Source organism: Mchenga conophoros, linkage group LG1, assembly GCF_057382185.1.
Source record: "Mchenga conophoros isolate Kocher_MC1m ecotype Shallow Benthic linkage group LG1, M_conophoros_male_GT1.1, whole genome shotgun sequence".
Lineage (NCBI taxonomy): Eukaryota > Metazoa > Chordata > Actinopteri > Cichliformes > Cichlidae > Mchenga > Mchenga conophoros.
In genome coordinates, this window is record NC_140526.1 from 41,952,034 (window position 1) to 41,974,649 (window position 22,616).

Consider the following 22,616-nt stretch of genomic DNA (forward strand, 5'->3'; position numbering starts at 1 on the left):
TTTTCCATTTCAAACCAGCAACAGTAAATTTCACTGAGAGACTTTTATAGGGTTTTAAAGCTGTAGGGTTTATTTTTTTAAACAACAGGGTTTGAAAGGGAGCATTATGCACACAGAGCATCAGGGATACGAAAGCTAGGTTAACACTAGCAAGACAGTTTATAAACCTCGAATTAAACTGCAAGAAGGCACAAAAACAGTTTGCATAAGAGTGTACCATGTATAAGAATCACAGCAATGCCAACAATAACCCCTCATGCTGAAGCTTGTGCTGTTGTGCCACTGTACCCAGGTGCTTCTTCTCACTGTTTTTATTTTTTATCAGCCTTTTTCAGCAAAGTGACGTGGGTCATATGGTGCTCTCAGCCGTGCACCATATGACTGAAGCTTGTTGCCTTCTCACTCCACTGAGCTAAACCAGTGGTAATTATTTGTGGTTGAACCAGAATGTCACTTAAGGATTACATGTTGTCATATAAATGTGCTTGCCTAACGTTATTAAAATTTGCCTGATAACTGTTACTTCTTGAGTTATTTCTAAGTAAATCAATTAAATCTACTTTCAGTTTAATTCTATTTAGGTTTTGTCTTCTTTCTTAGTCATACTTCTGAAAGGGTAATATAACATGCTCTATTTTGTGATTATCTCCACAGTACTTGCATTTTCAATTGCAATATTTCCCTAAAATGAATAATGTGCACGTCTTCTGCTTGTTGGTTTTCCTTAGTAGTGGTTTTTACCAGCTATTTGTCAATAAAGGTCTGATTCGCACAGTCTCCTCTGAACAGTTAATGCAAAGATCTGTCTGCTACTGCATTTACAGTGGGGCAAAAAAGTATTTAGTCAGCCACCGATTGTGCAAGTTCCCCCACCTAAAATGATGACAGAGGTCAGTAATTTGCACCAGAGGTACACTTCAACTGTGAGAGACAGAATGTGAAAAAAAAAATCCATGAATCCACATGGTAGGATATGTAAAGAATTTATTGGTAAATCAGGGTGGAAAATAAGTATTTGGTCACCTCAAACATGGAAAATCTCTGGCTCTCACAGACCTGTAACGTCTTCTGTAAGAAGCTTTTCTGTCCCCCACTCGTTACCTGTATGAATGGCACCTGTTTGAACTCATCATCTGTATAAAAGACACCTGTCCACAGCCTCAAACAGTCAGACTCCAAACTCCGCCATGGCCAAGACCAAAGAGCTTTGGAAGGACACCAGGAAAAGTATTGTAGACCTGCACCAGACTGGGAAGAGTGAATCTACAATAGGCAAGCAGCTTGGTGTGAAAAAATCAACTGTGGGAGCAATCATCAGAAAATGGAAGACATACAAGACCACTGATAATCTCCCTCGATCTGGGGCTCCACGCAAGATCTCATCCCGTGGGGTCAAAATGATCATGAGAACGGTGAGCAAAGATCCCAGAACCACACGGGGGGACCTGGTGAATGACCTGCAGAGAGCTGGGACCAAAGTAACAAAGGTCACCATCAGTAACACACTACAACGGCAGGGAATCAAATCCCGCAGTGCCAGACGTGTTCCGCTGCTGAAGCCAGTGCATGTCCAGGCCCGTCTGAAGTTTGCCAGAGAGCACATGGATGATACAGCAGAGGATTGGGAGAATGTCATGTGGTCAGATGAAACCAAAGTAGAACTTTTTGGTATAAACTCAACTCGTCGTGTTTGGAGGAAGAAGAATACTGAGTTGCATCCCAAGAACACCATACCTACTGTGAAGCATGGGGGTGGAAACATCATGCTATGGGGCTGTTTTTCTGCCAAGGGGACAGGACGACTGATCCGTGTTAAGGACAGAATGAATGGGGCCATGTATCGTGAGATTTTGAGCCAAAACCTCCTTCCATCAGTGAGAACTTTGAAGATGAAACGAGGCTGGGTCTTCCAACATGACAATGATCCAAAACACACCGCCCGGGCAACAAAGGAGTGGCTCCGTAAGAAGCATTTGAAAGTCCTGGAGTGGCCTAGCCAGTCTCCAGACCTCAACCCCATAGAAAATCTGTGGCGGGAGTTGAAAGTCCGTGTTGCTCGGCGACAGCCCCAAAACATCACTGCTCTCGAGAAGATCTGCATGGAGGAATGGGCCAAAATACCAACAACAACAACAACAACAACCTTTATTTATAGAGCACATTAAAAGCCTTAGGCATACCAAAGTGCTTTACAAAAAACAATAAAATAATACAGTTAAGAGCATTAATATCAAATATAATAAGAACAGCAGACAATGTTCACAGTAGAAAGCCACTAATAAAATGGACTGCAGCACATAGATTATAGCAGACCCAGTGCCGCATGATAGAGAACACCAAGAATGAAGGAATAGTAAAAAGTTAATGCAATAGGTCGCAGTTAACAGTCAGCATTTAACGGGTAGAGAAGGCAAGTTCAAAAAGATAAGTTTTAAGGCGTGCTTTAAAAGAAAAAATAGAATCAGACTCCCGAATGCCAATCGGGAGGCTGTTCCATAACTCAGGTGCAGCAAAGGCAAACGATCGATCGCCTCTAGATTTCAACCGAGATCTGGGCTGAACTAACAATAACTGCGAGGATGACCTTAAAGCCCTGGCAGGGACATAAGGGTTTAAAAGTTCCTTAAGATAGGTTGGTGCAGTATTATTGATAATTTTAAACGTAAGCAGCAAAATTTTAAATTGAATACGGTATTTGATAGGCAGCCAATGCAGCTCAGCAAGAACCGGAGTAATATGGTCAAACTTCTTGGTTTTAGTTAGAATACGTGCCGCAGCATTCTGAACTGTCTGTAATCTATGTAGAAGGGTAACAGTAGCAGGTTTGCACACCAGCTACTGTGTGTGCAAACCTGGTAAAGACCTATAGTAAACGTTTGACCTCTGTTATTGCCAACAAAGGTTATGTTACAAAGTATTGAGTTGTATTTTTGTTATTGACCAAATACTTATTTTCCACCCTGATTTACCAATAAATTCTTTACAAATCCTACCATGTGGATTCATGGATTTTTTTTTTTCACATTCTGTCTCTCACAGTTGAAGTGTACCTCTGGTGCAAATTACTGACCTCTGTCATCATTTTAGGTGGGGGAACTTGCACAATCGGTGGCTGACTAAATACTTTTTTGCCCCACTGTATCTGGACTTTAACCAGAGGTGCTGGTGATTTGGATGAATTTATCCTCAGCACCAGAGGTGACACTTGGTCTTTCTTTCCTGGGGCGGTCCTCATGTGAGCCACTTTTGTCATAGCGCTTGATGGTTTTTGCTACTGCACTTGGGGACACATTCAAAGTTTTAGCAATTTCCAGACTGACTGACCTTCAGTTCTTAAAGTAATGATGGACTGTCATTTCTCTTCACGTAGCTGATTGGTTCTTGCCATAAATATGAATTGTAACAGTTGTCAAATCGGGCTTTGCACCTGTGAAGTGAAAGCCATTTCAGGTGACTACATCATAAAGCTCACCGAGAGAACGCCGAGGGTTTGCAGTTCTGTCAACAAAGCAAAGGGGGGCTACTGTTAGGAATATAAGATATATTTAGAGTTGTTTATCAATGTTTTCTTTGCTACATTCTATATATATCTTACTTCATATATTTGATGTCTTCAGTATGTACCTGTAATGTAGAAAGTAGTAAAAACATTGTATGAGAAGGTGTGTCCAAACTTTTGACTGGTAGTGTATTATAGTGAGTATAAGAAATTCCTTTTTTCTAGCACAAATGGTGAATGCAGAAATGTATATCCAAATGTCCCTGTCCATAGTCAGCTATTGACAAGTGAGTGTGATAAAGAGCAGTCTAGACCCTGTTAATGACCCATAAGTGGACAGACTGTTATTAATACTGTTGAAAAGTATATGATGAGTACATTCATGAGAGATCTCCATGGTTGAAATGTATATCTTATATTCTTTGTATATTTTGTATGTTGTTTAATGCTGTACCCTCGTGATTTTGTTTTCTACTGTCCCAGGCACCCGGGACAGCAAAATGAATTAATGTGTAGCAATTTCCCTTCAGCTCCACATTACAAAATTATTTATGTATGTATTTTTAGGGCCTTTATTTTGATAGCAAAGTTAGGACAGAGCTGGGTAAAAACACACTGGGCTTGGTGTGCTTTTTTTCTACCTCCAGTGGGGGCTTCCCAGTATTTTTTTGAGCCTTCCCACTGCTCTACAAACATGAATTTCACGTTCTCTCATCGTCACCAGCCAGTTTTACACACGTCTATAGAAATTCAAATTCAAATTTTATTTGTCACGTACACAGTCATACACAGTACGAAAAAGGCTATGAATAAGATAGGAAATAAATATGAAAAATTAAAAAGGGTAAATATAAATAAATAAATAAATAAATAAAATATATATATATATATATATATAAATATATATATAAATATATATATATATATATATATATATATATATATATACATACACACACACACACACACACACACACAAAATAACCGTGGGCGACCGTGGCTCAGGGGGTTGGGAATCGCATCTGTAACCGGAAGGTCGCCGGTTCGATCCCCGGGCTCTCTGTCCTGGTCGTTGTGTCCTTGGGCGAGACGCTTCACCTACCGCCTACTTGGCCAGAGGAGCCGATGGCGCGATATGGCAGCCTCGCTTCTGTCAGTCTGCCCCAGGGCAGCTGTGGCTACAACTGTAGCTGCCTCCACCAGTGTATGAATGTGAGAGTGAATGAATAGTGGAATTGTAAAGCGCTTTGGGTGCCTAGAAAAGCGCTATATAAATCCAATCCATTATAACTGCAGCTGTACAAGTATTAACTCTCACTAACCTTTCATAGCAGACCTGGCCTGCAACACTGGGCTGCCTCAGACTTGAACATGGTCTCAGAACAAAGCACATCGTTGTCATATCTCTTATAAACATTAGATGGCAGTGTTTTTTTCCACGGACGTTATCTGCTCTCAGAAGCAAAACGAAATAGGAGAACTTCCGGTCTCTATCCACTCTCCAAAAATGGCGGATGTTTGTGGTCAAGTGTTATTGGGATCAGGGCTTACTGTGCTCTCCCATCCTTTGATGTACATTAAAGTCCTGATCCAGGTAAGACGGGAGAGTTTGGACAGATTCTGTTACGTTTCCTTCCCGGGCCTGATTCAGACACTCTGTACTTATCGTTGTAAATACTGTAACTCTCGCTAGTATCTTACTAGAAGAGGAAATTGTCATTCATTTTCACAGTGTATTGCCTCGTTTACCAGTAGATTAGTAGGTTTGTAGCACACACAGAGACATTAATAAGTCTTGATAACTATTTATTTGAGAATATAGCAGGAACTGTCCCAGTAATAGGATCAGTCACATGGTTGTCCCGTCTGTTGTCCCTGTGACCTTCTGCTTCCTCGTTGTTGTGCAATAGGCGGAATCCGTGTGTTAATCGAAAGTTAATAATTAACTGCAATGTTACCCTGCTTCATTTCTATTCTGTGCGCAGACTGAATAAAACCAATCTGTACACAGTTCATACATGGCTTATTTTCCAAGAAAGCCAGCGGCGTTAAGTTGTTGAACTGCTAGAGATCACCGCCAGTTAGCTGCCAGCTGATTAGCTCCAACGTAGTGTTTTACACTGGTGTCTTCAACACACCGTGTATATTCACAAGTTTGTCATCGGGAGAAATGTATGCTGTTTGCTTCTCAGTTACGAATACTGCTAGCTCGATGCCTCCTGAAAAACATGAAAATAACGAGCACCAGCAGAGCTCCGGGGACGTTTGCTTAAAACCAGAAATAGCTGCATGTTGATCTTAATGACAGAATGAGTCATACGGAGCGACAGTTTTACTAGATGCTAACAGTTGTCTGCCTTGTGTATACCGTGTCCATATTTGTGGCAGTCGGCTAATCATCAACTGTGTGCTAAATATATGAATGCAGCACAGCGCACACACTGGTGCCCTGTCAAACTTATGTGATCTCAGGAAACATAGTTTTGTAAAAGAAAAATAACCAAATAAGTGAATCAAAAGTCAACATCATCAGTAAAAAAATAAAGATTTGTCTGTCTGTCTTCTTGCTATAAAGCATGTGATGTGTTCTGTCTGTCTCCATGGTCTGTCTCTCCACAGCACCATTCAGTACTGGACACAGTGCAAATAATCCAAGTCTGTATGTATTGGTAAAAGGCACCAGAGCAGATATCAAGCTCAGGGCTGTGCGCTATGACCATAATCTCATATCACGGTCTAAGATATTTACCGTTCTGACAACGATATAAATCACAAAAATTTAACATTTTTCTGTAAATTCTGTGAACCTCGGGCAACTCGACTTGCTTTTAGTGTTTCCAGGTGTTTTTGGTGTTTTGCTGTATTTCTCTAGGATACATAAAGTCAATGCTTGCCCCCTCCTATGGTACCCTCTCATTGTTTTTGGTGTTGTGTGTGTTATCAGGTAGGACATGAGCCACTCCGTCCCACTCTGGGTAGGAATTTATTTGGAAGACAAGTCTACCAGCTACCTGGACTGTTTGCTTATGGCAAGTTTGATTCTTGATATTTTTATAAATGGAGTTGGTAATAGTATTACTGTGCTTTGAACGATTGTATGTGGATATTTACCTTTGTAGTTTTACCACTATTTACACTGTGTCCTGCTCTGGACTAAATGTTTCAGCAAAACACATCATTAAGATTGATGGAAGAGCTGGTCTTTTCAAAGGACTTGGTCCGAGGCTTTGTGCAGGCACCATTGGCACACTCGTACACAGCAAAGTTGTACAGGTAAGCTGAATAGATGGGTTTGCCACAGAAAGATGTGATCAAACAGCCAGTTTCTGTCCAGTCTTTTCTTTGAATGTTTTTAGGTGGTCATTTATTTCAATCATTTGTGATGCATACTAATGGCCTTCATAAATGAGCTATGTGCTGGGACTCAGTTTCTTGCCATCTGTGTTGTAAGTGTAACTGAAACTGTTCATTCTGGCAGCTTGATAACCTCTATCCTCTTCCAGAAATGTCAAGAACAAGGCACCCCACAGGTAAGTTTTTGTTTCTGATCTTGTTTGTAGTCACAGTATGATAAGTTCACTGACTCCCCGTAAAATGCAGCAGTTTGGCCCCTTCATCCTTTTCCTGTGCAGCAGCACTTCCTGCATTTCTATGTTAAAATCTGTTGTTCTTTCACTTCTGAGAACTTTAACAGACAATGTGCACTGTATTGCCTGCATCACTTATAGCAGAGCATCTAATACTGTTTTCAGGTTATTTTTGAAAATAAATGTGGTAGAAAAATTTGTAAAATATAGTAAATTTAATAATCGATTGATTATTCCATTGATTAATCGAGTAATCAGATAAGAAATCCTTTTGCCGTATTAATGAGCAATCTGTCAAAAAGACACCACTAAACAAAAACTAAACCCTTTGATTGTATTTACATGTCATATGGTTTTGTTGTTGTTGTTTTTTTAAATAATGCGTTTTCACAAATGCAAAAATATATAAATAATCGATATAAATAATAATAAAGTACAGTGAAAGTCAAATAAAATAAGATATATACGCAATCTAAACTAACGCGTAAAATATTTCCCATAACTGTCATTCTGAAGGCTAACTGACATTAATAAGAAGTTTTTATATTGCTGAAAACAGGCCTTATGATGCTGCAGACATTCATTAATATTAATAATAACTAAGTGTCCAACCTAACAACCAGCAGGTCGGTGGTTCAGAGTTTACTGGCCGATACACATTTTTATTGGCTTGTGAAAAAAGCTTTTATTTTTATTTTTTAAATATGAATGTAATTTAATGAATGCACTATTCAACCGGGCTCGCAAAATCGCCCGTCCGGCTGTCATATAGCATGACGGGCGGGGCTGAGATAGATTTTGGTCCCCCACCGGAGATATCGCTAGCCCCGGGACGTTAATATACCGTGCTACACCCCATGGTTCACCTCTGTTTACTGAAAGTATCGTTTCCATGTAAAAATAGGACAGCTGCCATCAGCCTTCAGGAACATGTATCATTTAACCAGTTTGTTTAAACTTTTCTATTTTAAAGGTTTGCTGTCTGTACGAAGGGCAGGTAAAGAGCAGACTGGAAGCTGGAAGCATTACATTTAACTGGTCGTTTCTGCCAGGCTTCCGCATCTTTTTCAGTCTTAATTCCATATTAGTAGTCACTTGATCAAAAGTTTGTCATATACATACAAATATTTGTGACTATTAAGTATGGTTAACGTAAGTTGAACGTGACATGGAACAAATGTGAATGCAGAAAGTCACATTCACATGTTAACATGACAGTTATGCAATAAAAGATCAAAAGCCTTGATGTTGTATGTACAACCTGAATGCCATCGTAGACCAGGTGCCTGCAGTTCTATGAGAAGTGATTGACTCAGTGCCAGCTCATGGCAGTGTTTGACTGTCCAAGGATGCAACATAACCACCCTGAAATAGCACCTAACCACTGATAGCCAGAACGCCCAGAGTTGGCATATCACTGCTCACTTTTAGATCTTGATGCTGTTGGGACTTTCTCTCTGAAATGTCCCTCAGTCTTCCTCCGATATTCTGCTTTTGCCTCTGATATCTTTCTTGATATCTTTCTTTAGGTTGGATTTGGCACAGGGGTGGCTGTAGCTCAGGTAGCTCAGGTGGTAGAGCAGGTCACCTACTAATTTGAAGGTTGGTGGTTCGATCCCTGTGTGCTCCAGTCTGCATGCCAAATGTCAGTGGGCAAGATACTAACCTCAAGTTGCTCTCTGATGCATCCAAAGGAGTTTGAATGTTAGAAAGCACTTATGTAGGAAGAGAATACATAATGTATAATTATCTATCTGTCTATATTTAATGTAATTCCTTCTCTTCTAAACATAAGGGCAGTGTTACGGTCTCTCATAAACGGACATCCCTGGTCATCCATAGTCTCTTCTGATAACATCTGCCTCCTTTGTCCATCGTTGTTCTGTGCAGTTGTGGATGTAAAACAGGGCAGTGGGTGTGTAGGCTTCTATGTCCTACAAGGCAGCATGGGAGACGAGACTACAGCCGACCCCCTCCACTAAGTGATGGGATTGATCAGTGGGGGCCAGAAGGAAACAAATTAATCCAGTTGGTATTTTGAAGAAGCAGAAATGCACTATGGATATGCACATCCCATATACTAGGAGTCTATGGGATGTGCATATCTAGTTCATTTATGTCCCCAATGATGCACAGCTGGGGTTAGGTTGGAATACAGCAGCTGAACTATGTCCTTTCCAAGAACCTCTGAACAGGCACATAGGCATGCATATACAGTACCAGTGAAAGGTTTGGACACACCTCCTCATTTAATGGTTTCTCTTTATTTTCACTACTCTCTACGTTGTAGATACATACTGAAGACATCAAATCTATGAAGCAAGATATATGGAATTATATAGCAAGAAAAATCCATAAATCACTAAATGTTTCTTGTTTTTTTTATGCTTTCCCAATCAAAAGTCTGACCACTTGATGGCGCCTACAATATTTTTCATGGTTGGGTCTTAAAAAGGTTTCAAGTAGAGCTTCAACATGCAACAAGAGGAAATGGGAGTAAGACAAAACAACATTTTGAGCATGCAATTTATTGACAACAGCACTGAAACTGAAACAAGCTGTTTTACAGCTGATCAAAGGTTTAGGTCCACATGCCTTTAAAAGGCCAAATCTAAGCAAAAATAAGATAAGATAAGATAACCTTTATTAGTCCCACACGTGGGAAATTTGTTTTGTCACAGCAGGAAGTGGACAGTGCAAAAGTTATGAGGCAAAAATTAGAATACATGGATCATATGGATCGCTGTCAGGCAGTCACACTGTTATAATGTTCTGATGGCAAAAATGTTTTCCTCTTTTGAACGAGATCAGGTTGCTGAACTGCATAAGCAGGGTGTCTCACAGCACGCCATCGCTGCTGAGGTCAAGTCAAGGTTGAATTCAGAGTATTGATGTGTAAATAATTACATTTGAAAAAGGGGGTAGGAACAGGAAAAGTATAAACTTCATCCTACTCCTTTTCAAACACACACGTCCTGCAGACAGAAATATATATGAAAACTTGATGTTTTTAAGTTCTTTTCTCTTTGTTATTTCAGTTAAATTTGCATGTTCAAAATAAAATTCTGTCAGAAAAACAAGCAAAACAAATTTACAATAAAACGTTTGAGGCAGAGCAGAGTCGCTGCGTTGATGTGTGCTGCCTTCAACAAATGCTGCAATGAACTGAATAACTCAAGTAACTCGATTATTTCAAAAATATCCTTGTTGAAAATTCTTTGTCTTGATACTTTGTTTGTGACCCGCTCGTATTCATCACCATGTAAACGTGAGCAGTCCACCCACATCTCTGACGACAAATAGACCTGCCATAGAATCGTATTCAGGAATATAAAGCACAACAACATTAAGCCCATGCAGACCCCAGCTTTTAAACAGACTGATAACACCAGCAGAAGTGACAGTGAAGCTGCCCACACACACATACACACTGCGACGAGTCGTTACTCGCTAAAGAAAGAACGTAACTGCCAGCCAGTGACGCCTACGAGAAGCAGAGGTGAATCTAAAGGGGGGTGTGGGGTGCACTGTATTTATTTGTAAGGCTTGTGTAACATTTTTCAGATACAAAGTGAAATAACATTATATGATATTAATAAAATTGTGTTAATATTCAAAAATATAAACATTGGTATTTTCAGCATACCAATATAAAAATGTACCTGGGCCAGTAAAACTCTAACCTGTTAGGCTGGAACCTTAATTATTATTATTAATAAGAATAAAACTGCACTTTAGGAAGCACAGACTGTTGCATCAAAGCCAAGGCAAGCTTCAGAATAGGCTTGCTTTTCATTATTGCAGCCACCCTGCACTCCTTTAAAGGCTCGCAGGTGCATAACTGACTGATTTGCACTTAAACAGGCAAAGACACGAAGCACATACGCATGAACAAACACCAAACCTCGATCAGGAGATGCAATGCTGTTACAACTCTTTTGCATGCTACGAGTTTAAGAGACCCTCGCCCTAGTAACACAGTAAAGGGTCTATTAAAGGGAGTAAAGGGAATATTATTTATTACCTCTGTTTAACTTACATGCACACCTTATTTTACGATTACTGTACTTGAGATTTTTTTTCAATTTTTGCACTTAGGAAAGTGTTTTCTTCAAAAACGTTAATTTTATTATGACATAAATTCAATGACTGGGTTCAGGGCTTGTTTTGTTTGTTTTGGCAGATTTTGTAATGGAAACCGATGCACGGTTCATTTTTCAAAGACCTGTGTTTTGTTTTTTCATCTTTGGTTAAACACATTATTACTAAAATAATCTCCAGATGCAGCGCTACTTTTAACATGCTGGCCTTGGCCCACACTGACCCCACTTAACAAATGAATTGTGTGTTGCTCCTCATCGCTCTCCTCAGGCCATCTGTACACGATTTCTTAATAAGGGTATAAAGTGTCAAAATAATTTTCAGGATGGTGACGCTGAGGTTTCTCTGATTTCCAGATACTGGGAGGGCAGCAGAAGGATAAAGAGAGCTCTCTACAGCAGGTTGTTAACGAGGTAAGACCTATGCAATCCCAAAGCTAAATCACAACACTACACAGCCACACTTGACTTCAGTCAAGTCTGGTCTAAGCACTTTACCTAATAAGGGCAAACAAAATACTGTTATTAAGGAAAAAGAGATAAAGTAAGTATTTTAGTATAATGTAAGACTGGTTATATTTAATTAATAAGCGTAAAGAATACTTCATTTGGCTAAAAGCAGAAGAACTGGGAGCAGCAGAAGCCCAAGGTGTAATTATCAATAGTGAAAAACAGCTGCAGTTACAGTGTGCACATAAAGGCTTGCACATACAGTTTGTCTTAGTCAAGTGTGTTAATGAATGTCTGATACAGACTGATCGTTGTGGCCCTGCCTGTGCTTTGTCAGCCTAACCACAGTGGAAAATGTCTGTAGTGATGGATGTGGGAACAAAGCTCCGGTTTCAAAGATGTTGACAAAATCTCATCAACCTCGTGTGTTGCCTCAGCAACAACTGGAACTGTGGCATCTCCATCCTTCAGTGGAGGCTTGTTTTGAAAAATGCAGCATTTTATTTACAGCTCAAATACAACTCAGGCAATAACAATGTTAATTATACACAGAATGGACACAACTTCAACGTAAAACACTTGAAGTTGCACACACTAAATGCTGCTAGTCTGATGTTAACCAGAGTTAGCTTGCTAACGCTTTCATACTCGCCACTGAGCAGAATGAAGTTCTGAAGATTACCCAATGCATCACAATCAATTCCAACAAATATGCTTCGGTGACACAACATTGTACAAATGTGAAAACACGTGTTGCAAGTCGCGTGATCAAGGTCAAGTATTAGCCTGAGCTCACTGCTGATTGGTTGTTACCATATTTGTTTCAAACCAAATGATGTGTCGATTATTTACATCAGGAAATATCTTTAAAAAATGATTTCTGCTTTCCTTTTCTAGCTGCGGCCACAACAACAAAGGATCACTACAAGTGTACTTTGAAGCTAAATCGTATTGTATTTGAAAACAAAGGCTTTAGACTAAACTGAAAATATAGGTTTCACATAATACAGTTAAGTTGCAATTGAGTACAGATGATATTACATGGAAACTGTTAGTCATGATAATAACAAGCTGCACTTACAGTACTATTGTTATAGTGCTGTTGATGCATTAATAGTACAATTCATCAATACTTGAACTTTAGTGACTTGTTGTGTGTTTTCAACAGACAACCAGGGAGATGGTTGCCCGCTCCTGTGCCACCATCGTCACACATCCCTTCCATGGTACAGCGTGGTTCAGCACAGTATAATGCCTGCATACCTTTAGGAAGTCTGAAATGTTTCTCTTGACTTGTTTTTCAGTGATCACTTTGCGATGTATGGTGCAGTTCATTGGAAGAGAAACCAAATATAGGTAATTTCAGTATTTTAGTTGTGACACTAAATGAGAAGAGCCATGAGATTTATTAAGCGTTTACAAAATTGTGTTCTCAGTGGGGTGTTTGATTCCATCATCACAGTCTACAGAGAAGAAGGCATTCTGGGCTTCTTTGCGTAAGTGTGACACTATTAGTCTTTAGGACAACAGACACTTGTGTTGGACATTAAGTGGATGACTTGGGCAATAAGAGAAAAAGATTGTTGCAGAAGTAGAAACTAAAGAAGCTTCCTTCAGTGTGTCGTCAAAGAGGGAGTTGCCGAAACTGTTTTATTAGTAATTTAGTAATATTATTATCTCCTTTTTTTTTTTATAACAATGACAGAAAAATCTAAATCTTGTCTTGCTGGCAATAAATTGTTATTTTTGGTAGTAAAATGTTTGTGATTGTATCTCCATATACACCTCTGTCTCTCTCAGCCATGATTCGGGATGCCAGGGGAAGTGCTATGTGAATAACATTATGCTGTACATTGTTCTTTGTCCTGTAGATGATGATTTTCATTTCTTTTACACATTTCAGTAGTGTATGTATGACAAACTGAAAAGTTATATATATTCTAGTTTTTCAGGTTTTAGTCACAGTTCTTTTCGGACGTCTGTACACACAGAATTCCCCAATAACACAAATTGACTTTCACATTTGTTGCTTTTTAAAGCTCTAGTCTGGAGTATTTTAGGTTGTCTGAAAATGCAGTGAAAAGAGCTTTTTCCACATTAAGGCACCTGGCACATGCATGGATTGCTTAGATGACAGTTAATACTGATTTTCCCTCCTCTTAGTAAATCCAGTAATAACTCGCCCACAGTACTGTCAACGTTCTGTAGTGTAGATGTCGACAGTCTTTAGGGACTTGTAGACGTGTGAACCTGGTTGAGTTGAAGGAGCAAACCACGCCAAGCTTACTTTCAATAACTAGAACCAAACAGGTTCAGTTTTCATGTCCTGAATAAAATAAAATTAGACAAAAATAGACGACATTGCTGTAGAAGGTGAGATTTCCAGTAGGTATGCACTCTTATGCCGGGCAGGTGCAGACTGAAAATGACATATTTCAGATGTGAATCCCTATTTTTGAATTCTTATTATTGTTTGGTAGTTGGAATGTGTTGAGTAGATCTGACGTTGCACAATAATATTATTAATAATAACCGTGTGATTTAGAAATTTGCTGTCAGAGAGACGAGTCAGTGTTTGGGGAAGCTGGTTTGGCCACATGTTGAGTTATTCCTTTCAGATACATCCTGTCCGGTCTGTCACAGACATGCTGAGAGCTTGTGTCGTCCTTGACAGCTTTGTTAATCAGTATCCTGTAGCTTCAGCTGTTGCCTCTGTGTCTGTCGCTGCCTGCCTGGACAACCTCGAAACTGTTTACAGCCATATTTTTTGCATGGTTTTGATGGTCAGTGTAATGGCTGTATTTATTTCTTAAAAGTTCTCTCTTTCTCTTATGTTGAAAATACTGCGACAGCATTGCTGTTAGCAACACACCCAGGGTGTGGTTCCGCCGTCCGCGTGTTTATTTTCCACATAAACCTTTTCACAATAAAAATAAATGTGAAATAATGAAAATATACATCATCCTCCAACATCAAGTTTTAGAATATGCATCAAACAAATTCCTGTTTTTTCTTTGAGGTAATTATAAATGGTGCTATAGTCCCCGTGTGGATGCAGGCACAGAGAACAACCATGGCCAGTAAAACTGAGGCAGAAGCAGGCGGCTCAAACAGACCAGTCAAAACAAACTGAGGACCTTATTCCTAGACGAGGGGCTCCCTCTGTAGCATGGACAGGGTCCATGAAATAATTTGCATAGTACGGTTTTCTGGTCCGTCTGACATGGACCAGAAAACTCTTCTACCACCTACGCAAGAATCACGTGAAGGAGTACGGAGCGAGTTCATGGATGAAAAACAACAAAGATCCATCAGGTGCTCCATCAGACCTTTGCTTGCCTTCTAGCTGGTGTTCGGCACTGCAGTGAATCTTGCACCAAGTCTCAGGAGAACTTGGTTCACGGGCAATTCTCTCTTTCTTCATTGATCATAATAAAAAAACAAAACCGTTTGCATATTAACGTCTTGAGATGAAAGATCGCCGTTATGATCAGACAATTGGCATTCAGACTTTAACCATACATTTATATAGTGGTTTATTCTATAGCCTTTTTTTGTTTTTTTAATCTGAAAAAATATTGTTCTCATAAATATACATAAATTACTTGTATGTAAGTGCATCTTCCAACAATTGTTGCATTGATGCACCTTGAGCCTCATTTCCTGAAGTCGGGGCTCCCAACATATGCACTGAAATGCTCATTCATTCTTGATATTGTTGCAGTTACTTATTAGCAGATCATCAGTTGTCACAGTGCTAGAACTTGAAATCCAATTGAATCAAAACAGATCTCCTGGAAAATACTGGATCCCATATTTGATACAATATGAAATATTTCCTGTTATTCAGATTTGATCCTTGCTGGCTGCTTAAATCCTTCCTAAAGTGTTCTGGACATTAACTACTTCATCTGTTCAGTAAGTGGGAGAGTTGTGTGACATCCTGTTTGCAGCGGTGCTGTGTGAGGTTGTGTAGCAGCTGAAGGAGTCAAAGGCAGCACTGGATAAAGTTTCACAGGACTATTCAGCTCAGTATTGATTTGTATTACATGAATCTATCGACTATTCTATCGATTAATTGGCTAAGAAATATTTTTGTCTTATCAACGAGCGATAGTAAATGATCAAGCACAGGTTTCACAGTGAATTTCTCGTTGGTTTTCATTTTAGAAACTGCAGTGTTTTTGTTTCATCTGTAATCGGTTTCAGTGGCTCCTTTAAAGGCTGATGTGGTGAAGCAAACATTAGCATTCTGAAGTTTGCCTTGTGCTTTGACGTAAAGTTATTGTGCTGCTGAAAACAAGATTTTATGATTAATTAATATTAACGATAATTGGGTGTACGACCTAACAACCTTCAGGTCAGTGGCTCTGAGTTTACTGGCTTGTGAAAGACGCTTTAATTTTACATAATGCCACCTGTACTCGCTTTCATTTAAAATAGGAAGGTTGGTGTCAACATTCAGAAAGTTGTACAACTGAAACTAAGCTAACAGTTCATCTGCGTGTTTTTGTGCAACTTCTGGAGGCTACAGTCGATTTTTCGCTGTGTGAAACAAACGGCGCTGAATGAAGCAGCTACACATATTCTTTGTTTTTATCACGTCAGAGTTTGCTGATCAGGACTCTGATTACACAAACAACGCTGCTTTTTTGAATATGTGAAACCCGTTCTCTTCAGCTGAGCTCTTTGCCCCTCGCAGTGTGTAAAACAGACTCCAGCTCTTTGTTAGACTGTGCCAGCGTCGTCATCATCACTGCTGCTGTTGTGGTATCAGTGTGTCACACACTGCTAATCAATACGTTTGTATTGAGTCTGTTTTTAGTTGTAAATGTGGCTGAAATGCTCGTGTTCGAGTTTCCATGGTAACAGTGGCGCTGCAGAGGGGTCCCTTAACGACGCATCGAAGCAAAGAACTTTTTGTAGTCGAATTATTCGAAATACTCAGTGAATTGTTGCAGCACCATATCTGAGTATCTCTTGTTTTTCTTCAGGCCAAAGATGAGTTAAGCTAACATCATTGCAGCCAGTGTTAGGCTTCAGTGTTTGATCATAGTATCTCTACTTTTTCTCTTTTATCTAAGGCGTGTGTATCTTTATTTGTTTGTGTTTCCTTTTTCCTAGTGGTTTGATTCCTCGCCTGCTGGGTGATGTCCTTTCTCTGTGGATTTGTAACCTGCTGGCTCACCTCATCAATACATATGCCATTGATGACTCGGTATACTATGTCCTCCAGTTAGGGGCTTCTGTAATCTAAATACCTTTTTCCTAAATACCTGAAATTCAAGTTTGTGCATGCAAAAATGCAACAGCCATCTTTTGTTTGTTAGATTTTTTTCATTGTATGTTTAGGTAACTACTTTTTTGTATCGCACTGACATAGATCTTGAGGGTTTTTGTCAAGCAGTCTTAAATTGAGGCTCTAACACAGACTAATAGTGACTCTTCTTCTGAACAGATGAGTCACACAGGAGAAATCAAGAACTGCTCTCAGGCGATGACAGGGGTGAGTGTAACAGACAGTGTCAGTGCAGCTGTTTGTGGCTCAGTCTCATGCTGTTCATGCTCTTTCTTGCAGTTCTTTGCCAGCATGCTCACCTATCCTTTTGTTTTGGTGTCAAACATAATGGCTGTCAATAACTGTGGGTAAGTTAGCTCGTCATGTTCTGCTGTCAAACTTGCTAAATTCAAGCAGACTCATATTATAACTTTCTCATTAGGCTTGCTGGAGGCAGAGATCCCTATGCGTCAGTATATCCCACCTGGGTGGACTGCTGGATGCATCTTAGCAGAGAGGCAAGTATATAACTAATCCAGCTCCTTTCAAACATTTGCTCAGTAGTAACGATTCACAAAGATGGGTTGAACCAAACAGGCTGGCAACCTTCTCAGCTGCTGTGCATACACCACTGTACTTTCTGTGTCAACGAGGCACCGAAAGTTTGGTTCATCCTGATGGGCTTTGAGGTAAAGGTCATTTTGCAGTGTTACAATTTCCACCCGTCCAGCATCCAAGCTGAGCATCGCACTGAGCAATGCACGTTGTTTCCACGTTCATGAAAGGTTTGGAAATGAACATCACACTTGGCTTAAACTGATCAAGGTCCCAAAACCTGTTCTCAAAGTCTTGTCCAAGCCTGTTTATGACTTAAGAGTACTTTTCTGCAACTTTGTCAAAAGTCTCAGATGCAGAAGCATTATCTTTTCAGCACAGAGAGGAAGTGGAGCACCTTTTTTCTCTGTAAATGCACAGAGAAAAATGTCCCTCTGGGCTTTAAATGCATTTAAAGCACTTATGTCAGCAACAGTCTTACCTTTGCCTTGCAGCTTTCAGTTTCCCAGTAATGTCCTTTAAAATGAAAGGTCAAGTGTCCACTCGGTGTACCCCAGCATAAAGTTTAGGAACTCCGTGTCACCTTTTCAGTGAGGGATGAATCCTGTATGTTGGCTGATCATAGCAGGGGCCCTGTCGGTGGTCACTGATACCAGCTTTTCCACCGGTACCTTTTTCTTCACAGCATTATAGATGTCAACTCCTCATAGACCTCATAGTTGTCTTTGGTGACAGTAGTGTCAGAAGTTCTTCTTTTGTGGAGAAATCGTCAAATACCATCCAGGTGAAGACCATCAGCTGTGCTGCTGCTGTCCACAGACTGTTACACTGGATGCTAAACCACCTGCACTTTGCCTGATCCCAGTCCAGCTGATCAGCCAAGTTCCCGGACATAGCCGACACTCTTCTAACTATTGTAGTTGCCCCCAGTTGGACATTGGAGAGAATGGAGATTACATCAGTTCCATATTTCTCCTCTTTAAGCACAGTCTTTGCAATTATCATGATTGCTTCTTTGAAAACCTTCTTGTCTAAAAATGCCTTCTTTTTCTTAATTAAGAAATGTGTAGCTCTAAATGAGGCTTTTTGGGAGTTTTTCACAGTTCTCATGAAAAAAGACTGCTGTTTGCTCAAACCTGCCTTTAACTCGCGGGCTGTTTCTGCCCATCGGGTAGTTAGCATGGCAGCTTGTGTGACACGTTCAGAAACGTCTCTCCACATTGTGCCGCTTTGCCGTTGCCACATGAATCGTTCACAGTAGTGAAAACTCTTCCTGTAATTCACTGTGAAATTGATGTTTTCTTTTTCTTTCTTCCTTCTTCTTTACACTTTTTTTTACTTATGTGTTTATACACCACCTGCATTTAATTATTACTAATTTCTGTCTCTTCCGAAACGTGTCTTTTGTCCTGTCTTCTTCCCCTCACCCCCAACCAACAGATGGCTGCCACTCCCTGAGCCTGGTTCTGCCAGAGCATATTTATATATGTATAAATATCTGAGTTCAGTTGAATTCAATAGCACACTTTTTATTATCCTCTTGATGTTATGAAGTGTGCCTATTCAACAATGCACTTACTGGAATGGACCATGGTGCAGTATACACTAGAGATGGACCGATCCGATATTACGTATCGGTATCGGTCTGATACTGACCTAAATTACTGGATCGGATATCGGAGAAAAATAAAAAATGTAATCCGATCCATTAAATATCACGAAAGCACCTCACAAAACTTGCAACATGCCGTAACTCACCTCAGAACGTTAGCACGTGGGAGCAGTATGCATCACGTGATAGAGCGGCTGTGGCATGCCGGACCTGTCGGTGGTCTGGATAGCATGTGGAGCTTCGCTAGCAACCTGGCATTTCATCTCCGACAAAGTTATCCCCGAGAGAAGTAAAGCAAGTGTGTAAGTCCATCTCTGAATGTTTGTAAAGCATTCCTGGGTTAAGCTTAACAAGCGATATATGGAGCGACTGCCTCTTCTTGCTGCTACTTCAATCATGAAACTGATCTGTGATCAGCTGATCGGCTTTTCTGTCGCGAGTCCGTCTCTGTTGTTTGTTTTTGGCCCACTTTGCACCAGAAAGAGGAAACCAGCGGCTGAACAACAGCAGCACGTTTAAGCTTGATCAGCTGTTGTTAGAATGTATTTAATATTACTTTCTACTCGAGGATCTTTTTCTATGTAGCTGACGGCTGTAACTGTGCAGGGGCGGAGCTAGCAAAGTTTAGCCAGGGGGGCCGATAGGGCATTAACAGGGAAAAGGGGGCACAAAGACATACTTTTCTTTCTTATTCTCATTTAAAATGTCTAGCTTTTAATAAATAATTATCTGACACCCAAAGTTTTAATTTGATGCAAAATGAATAGAAGTCAATTACTGTATATAGTGACTATTAAGTCTAATATATACCCTAGTAAGCTATAGTACTTTTTCCTTTGGGAAGGTACCATCTGTGCAGTCTGCAATTTTGTTGAAGAAAGATGTTGAATCTATTTAATATTTCTTGAAAAATAATTGATTTCTGTGCATTTTTTTTCACACTGCATCAAATTAAGGTTGATTACGTTGATTAAGCATCATGAGGTGGAGCGTGAGGGGTGGTTCCCTATTTTTTATTTATTTATTTTTGTTGTTGCTGGGAGTTGGAACCCTATTAGTTAGGTTGCTTAATATTTATGCTAAGTACTCTTTAAAATACCAGAATAGGGAGGATGGTGTAGGTTTAAGTTTATTAGATTGATCAGTATTGCTGAACTATGAAATATTTTTTTTTGCATACAGGTATAACAGAATAGCTTTAGTGTAGTTGTTGTTTTAAACTTGAGTATGAACTTATACAAAATGCAGCAAGATATTTAAAAAACAGTTTTGTTGATTAAAAAACACTATATCGGATTCATATCGGTATCGGCAGATATCCAAATTTATGATATCGGTATCGGACATAAAAAAGTGGTATTGGTCCATCTCTAGTAGTTACCACTGTTGCCGCACAGCAACAAGGTCCTGAGTTCGGCTGCAGCATCTCACCGGGGCCTTTCTGTGCGGATCTGCATGGACGTCATTCAAACATTATACGGGCCACAAGAATTTGCACTTTTATTGACTAAAGCCATATTTTGATATGTTTTATGTTTTTTTTTTTTCCACAAGAGCAGTTTAAGTTTGATGAAAAATTAGATTTTTCATGGAATTTTCCCACCACTGCACGATCATGTGACCTGCTCTAAAAACAGTTTGGAAAATATGTCTTTTTTTCCCACCCAAACCTTTTGTCTACATGTATAATATATACTTTAAAATGTAGCTGTTGTTGCCCTCTTTCATCCAGTGTAATTCCTCTTGAGCTGGGATTTATGGTTCTCTCACAAATGCTATCAAAGCACAGACTCCTCCCTGTCCCTCTCCTATATGCATCCACTATTTTAAATTGGAGTCCTAACACTTTATCTCCCCACTAGGCCATTGTGGCTCAAGAGTTGGGCGTTCGCCTTGTAATCGGAAGGTTGCCGGTTCGAGCCCCGGCTTGGCCAGTCTCGGTCGTTGTGTCCTTGGGCAAGACACTTCACCCGTTGCCTACTGGTGGTGGTCAGAGGGCCCGGTGGCGCCAGTGTCCGGCAGCCTCGCCTCTGTCAGTGCGCCCCAGGGTGGCTGTGGCTACAATGTAGCTGCCATCACCAGTGTGTGAATGTGTGTGTGAATGGGTGGATGACTGGATGTGTAAAGCGCTTTGGGGTCCTTCGGGACTAGTAAAGCCTTATACAAATACAGGCCATTTACCACTAACATGTAGTCTTTAAATAAAACCTACATAACAGTTAAGGATTAAAAATATTTTTTTCTGCTCATTTGATGCCAGTTCCCTTCTCTGTCACAGACACACAACAGATATTTTGCAAATGTTCTGTTTCTATTTGAGATTCTTGAATTTAGACATTTAAAACACATAATTTCACTCTTCAAGTAATTTCAAGAATAAAGGCTTTCAGATTTGTTTGTGGCCAAATTTTCTTTTGTCATTAGTCAACTTTTTAATGCACATTTAACTTCTACAACTACTTTCCAAGAAAGGTGAGAAAAACAGCACCTTTGTTCTGAAGTACTACCGACTGATTTGCAATCACGATGCCAGGGTAGTGAGTCAGTCACGTGACTGAAAACTATGGATTGTTTGATGACAACTGACCCAGAATTTCTTCAGAAATGTTCTTTTCTAGTTCTGTCTTTCGGTCATGCATTATGTATGTTTTATTCTTGTACAGCACTTTGGTCAACGCTCCTGTTGTAATTAAATGTGCTATGTAAATAATTAAACTATGTGTAAACTGACTATTACTAACACTTCCTACCTCTTTTCATTACAGGGCAACATGAGCAGAGGCAACAGTTTATTTTTCCGAAAGCTTCCAGCAGGAAAGACATACGCAGTCGACCAGAAGAGATTTTTCTAAAGCTTCAGGAGCGCTGAAATGAACATAGTTGTGATAATAAAACAAAAATCCAATATTGCCTGATTTGGGAATTGGACAGTCAGCTTTTTGTATGCATTCGTTTGCCCTGAATTAGTTTTTTTCCCTTAACAGCTTGCCAGCTTAGGAACTGAACAGTTTTAGTTAACTGCAGAAAGATTGTTTAAATGAAATGACAAAAATATTAAAGGGCAGAGCTGTAAGACAGTGACATGTTTTTAAAATATGAACTGCCTTTCTACTTCCACATTTACAAAAACTAAAGCTGGCATAATGATTATGTGATTTTTTCCCTTCATGTTTTCTTTTTTGTTTTTTATGCATTTGGTAATGTCTAAGATTTGCCACGTTAATGATCATGTGGGATCTCTTTTCATCTGGTATTGTATTGATGTAATTATTCTGAAGGTGACCTCTGAGTGCATGTGTAAAGATAATTGGGGGTGAGGACAAGTGGTGGTGGTGTTTCTGAAGTATATACACTGAGACATGTGTAGAGCGGTCTGGGTGGACTCTGAAAAATGAAAGTACTTTAGCTCCTGATTGACCCAAATAAAAGGAAAAAATGTCTTTCCTGTAAAAGGTTTTTGGGAAGTATGTTATGTGAAGTGGTACAAGTGTACAGATGTTTCATTTTTAACATAGTGTGGCACTTATATGTGCAG

At 39.7% G+C, this 22,616-nt stretch overlaps 1 protein-coding gene across 1 annotated transcript; it reads left to right on the plus strand.

The window, feature by feature from the left end:
* Positions 1-4,979: 4,979 nt before the first annotated feature.
* Positions 4,980-22,533, plus strand: mtch2 (mitochondrial carrier homolog 2). The gene is made up of 13 exons (XM_085278830.1): positions 4,980-5,093; positions 6,444-6,528; positions 6,666-6,772; positions 7,003-7,029; positions 11,544-11,600; positions 12,805-12,862; positions 12,941-12,992; positions 13,073-13,132; positions 16,761-16,854; positions 17,095-17,142; positions 17,215-17,282; positions 17,357-17,432; positions 21,847-22,533. The coding sequence occupies exons 1-13, from the start codon at positions 5,007-5,009 to the stop codon at positions 21,931-21,933; spliced, it is 906 nt and encodes a 301-aa protein (XP_085134956.1). The 5' UTR covers positions 4,980-5,006; the 3' UTR covers positions 21,934-22,533.
* Positions 22,534-22,616: the final 83 nt, after the last annotated feature.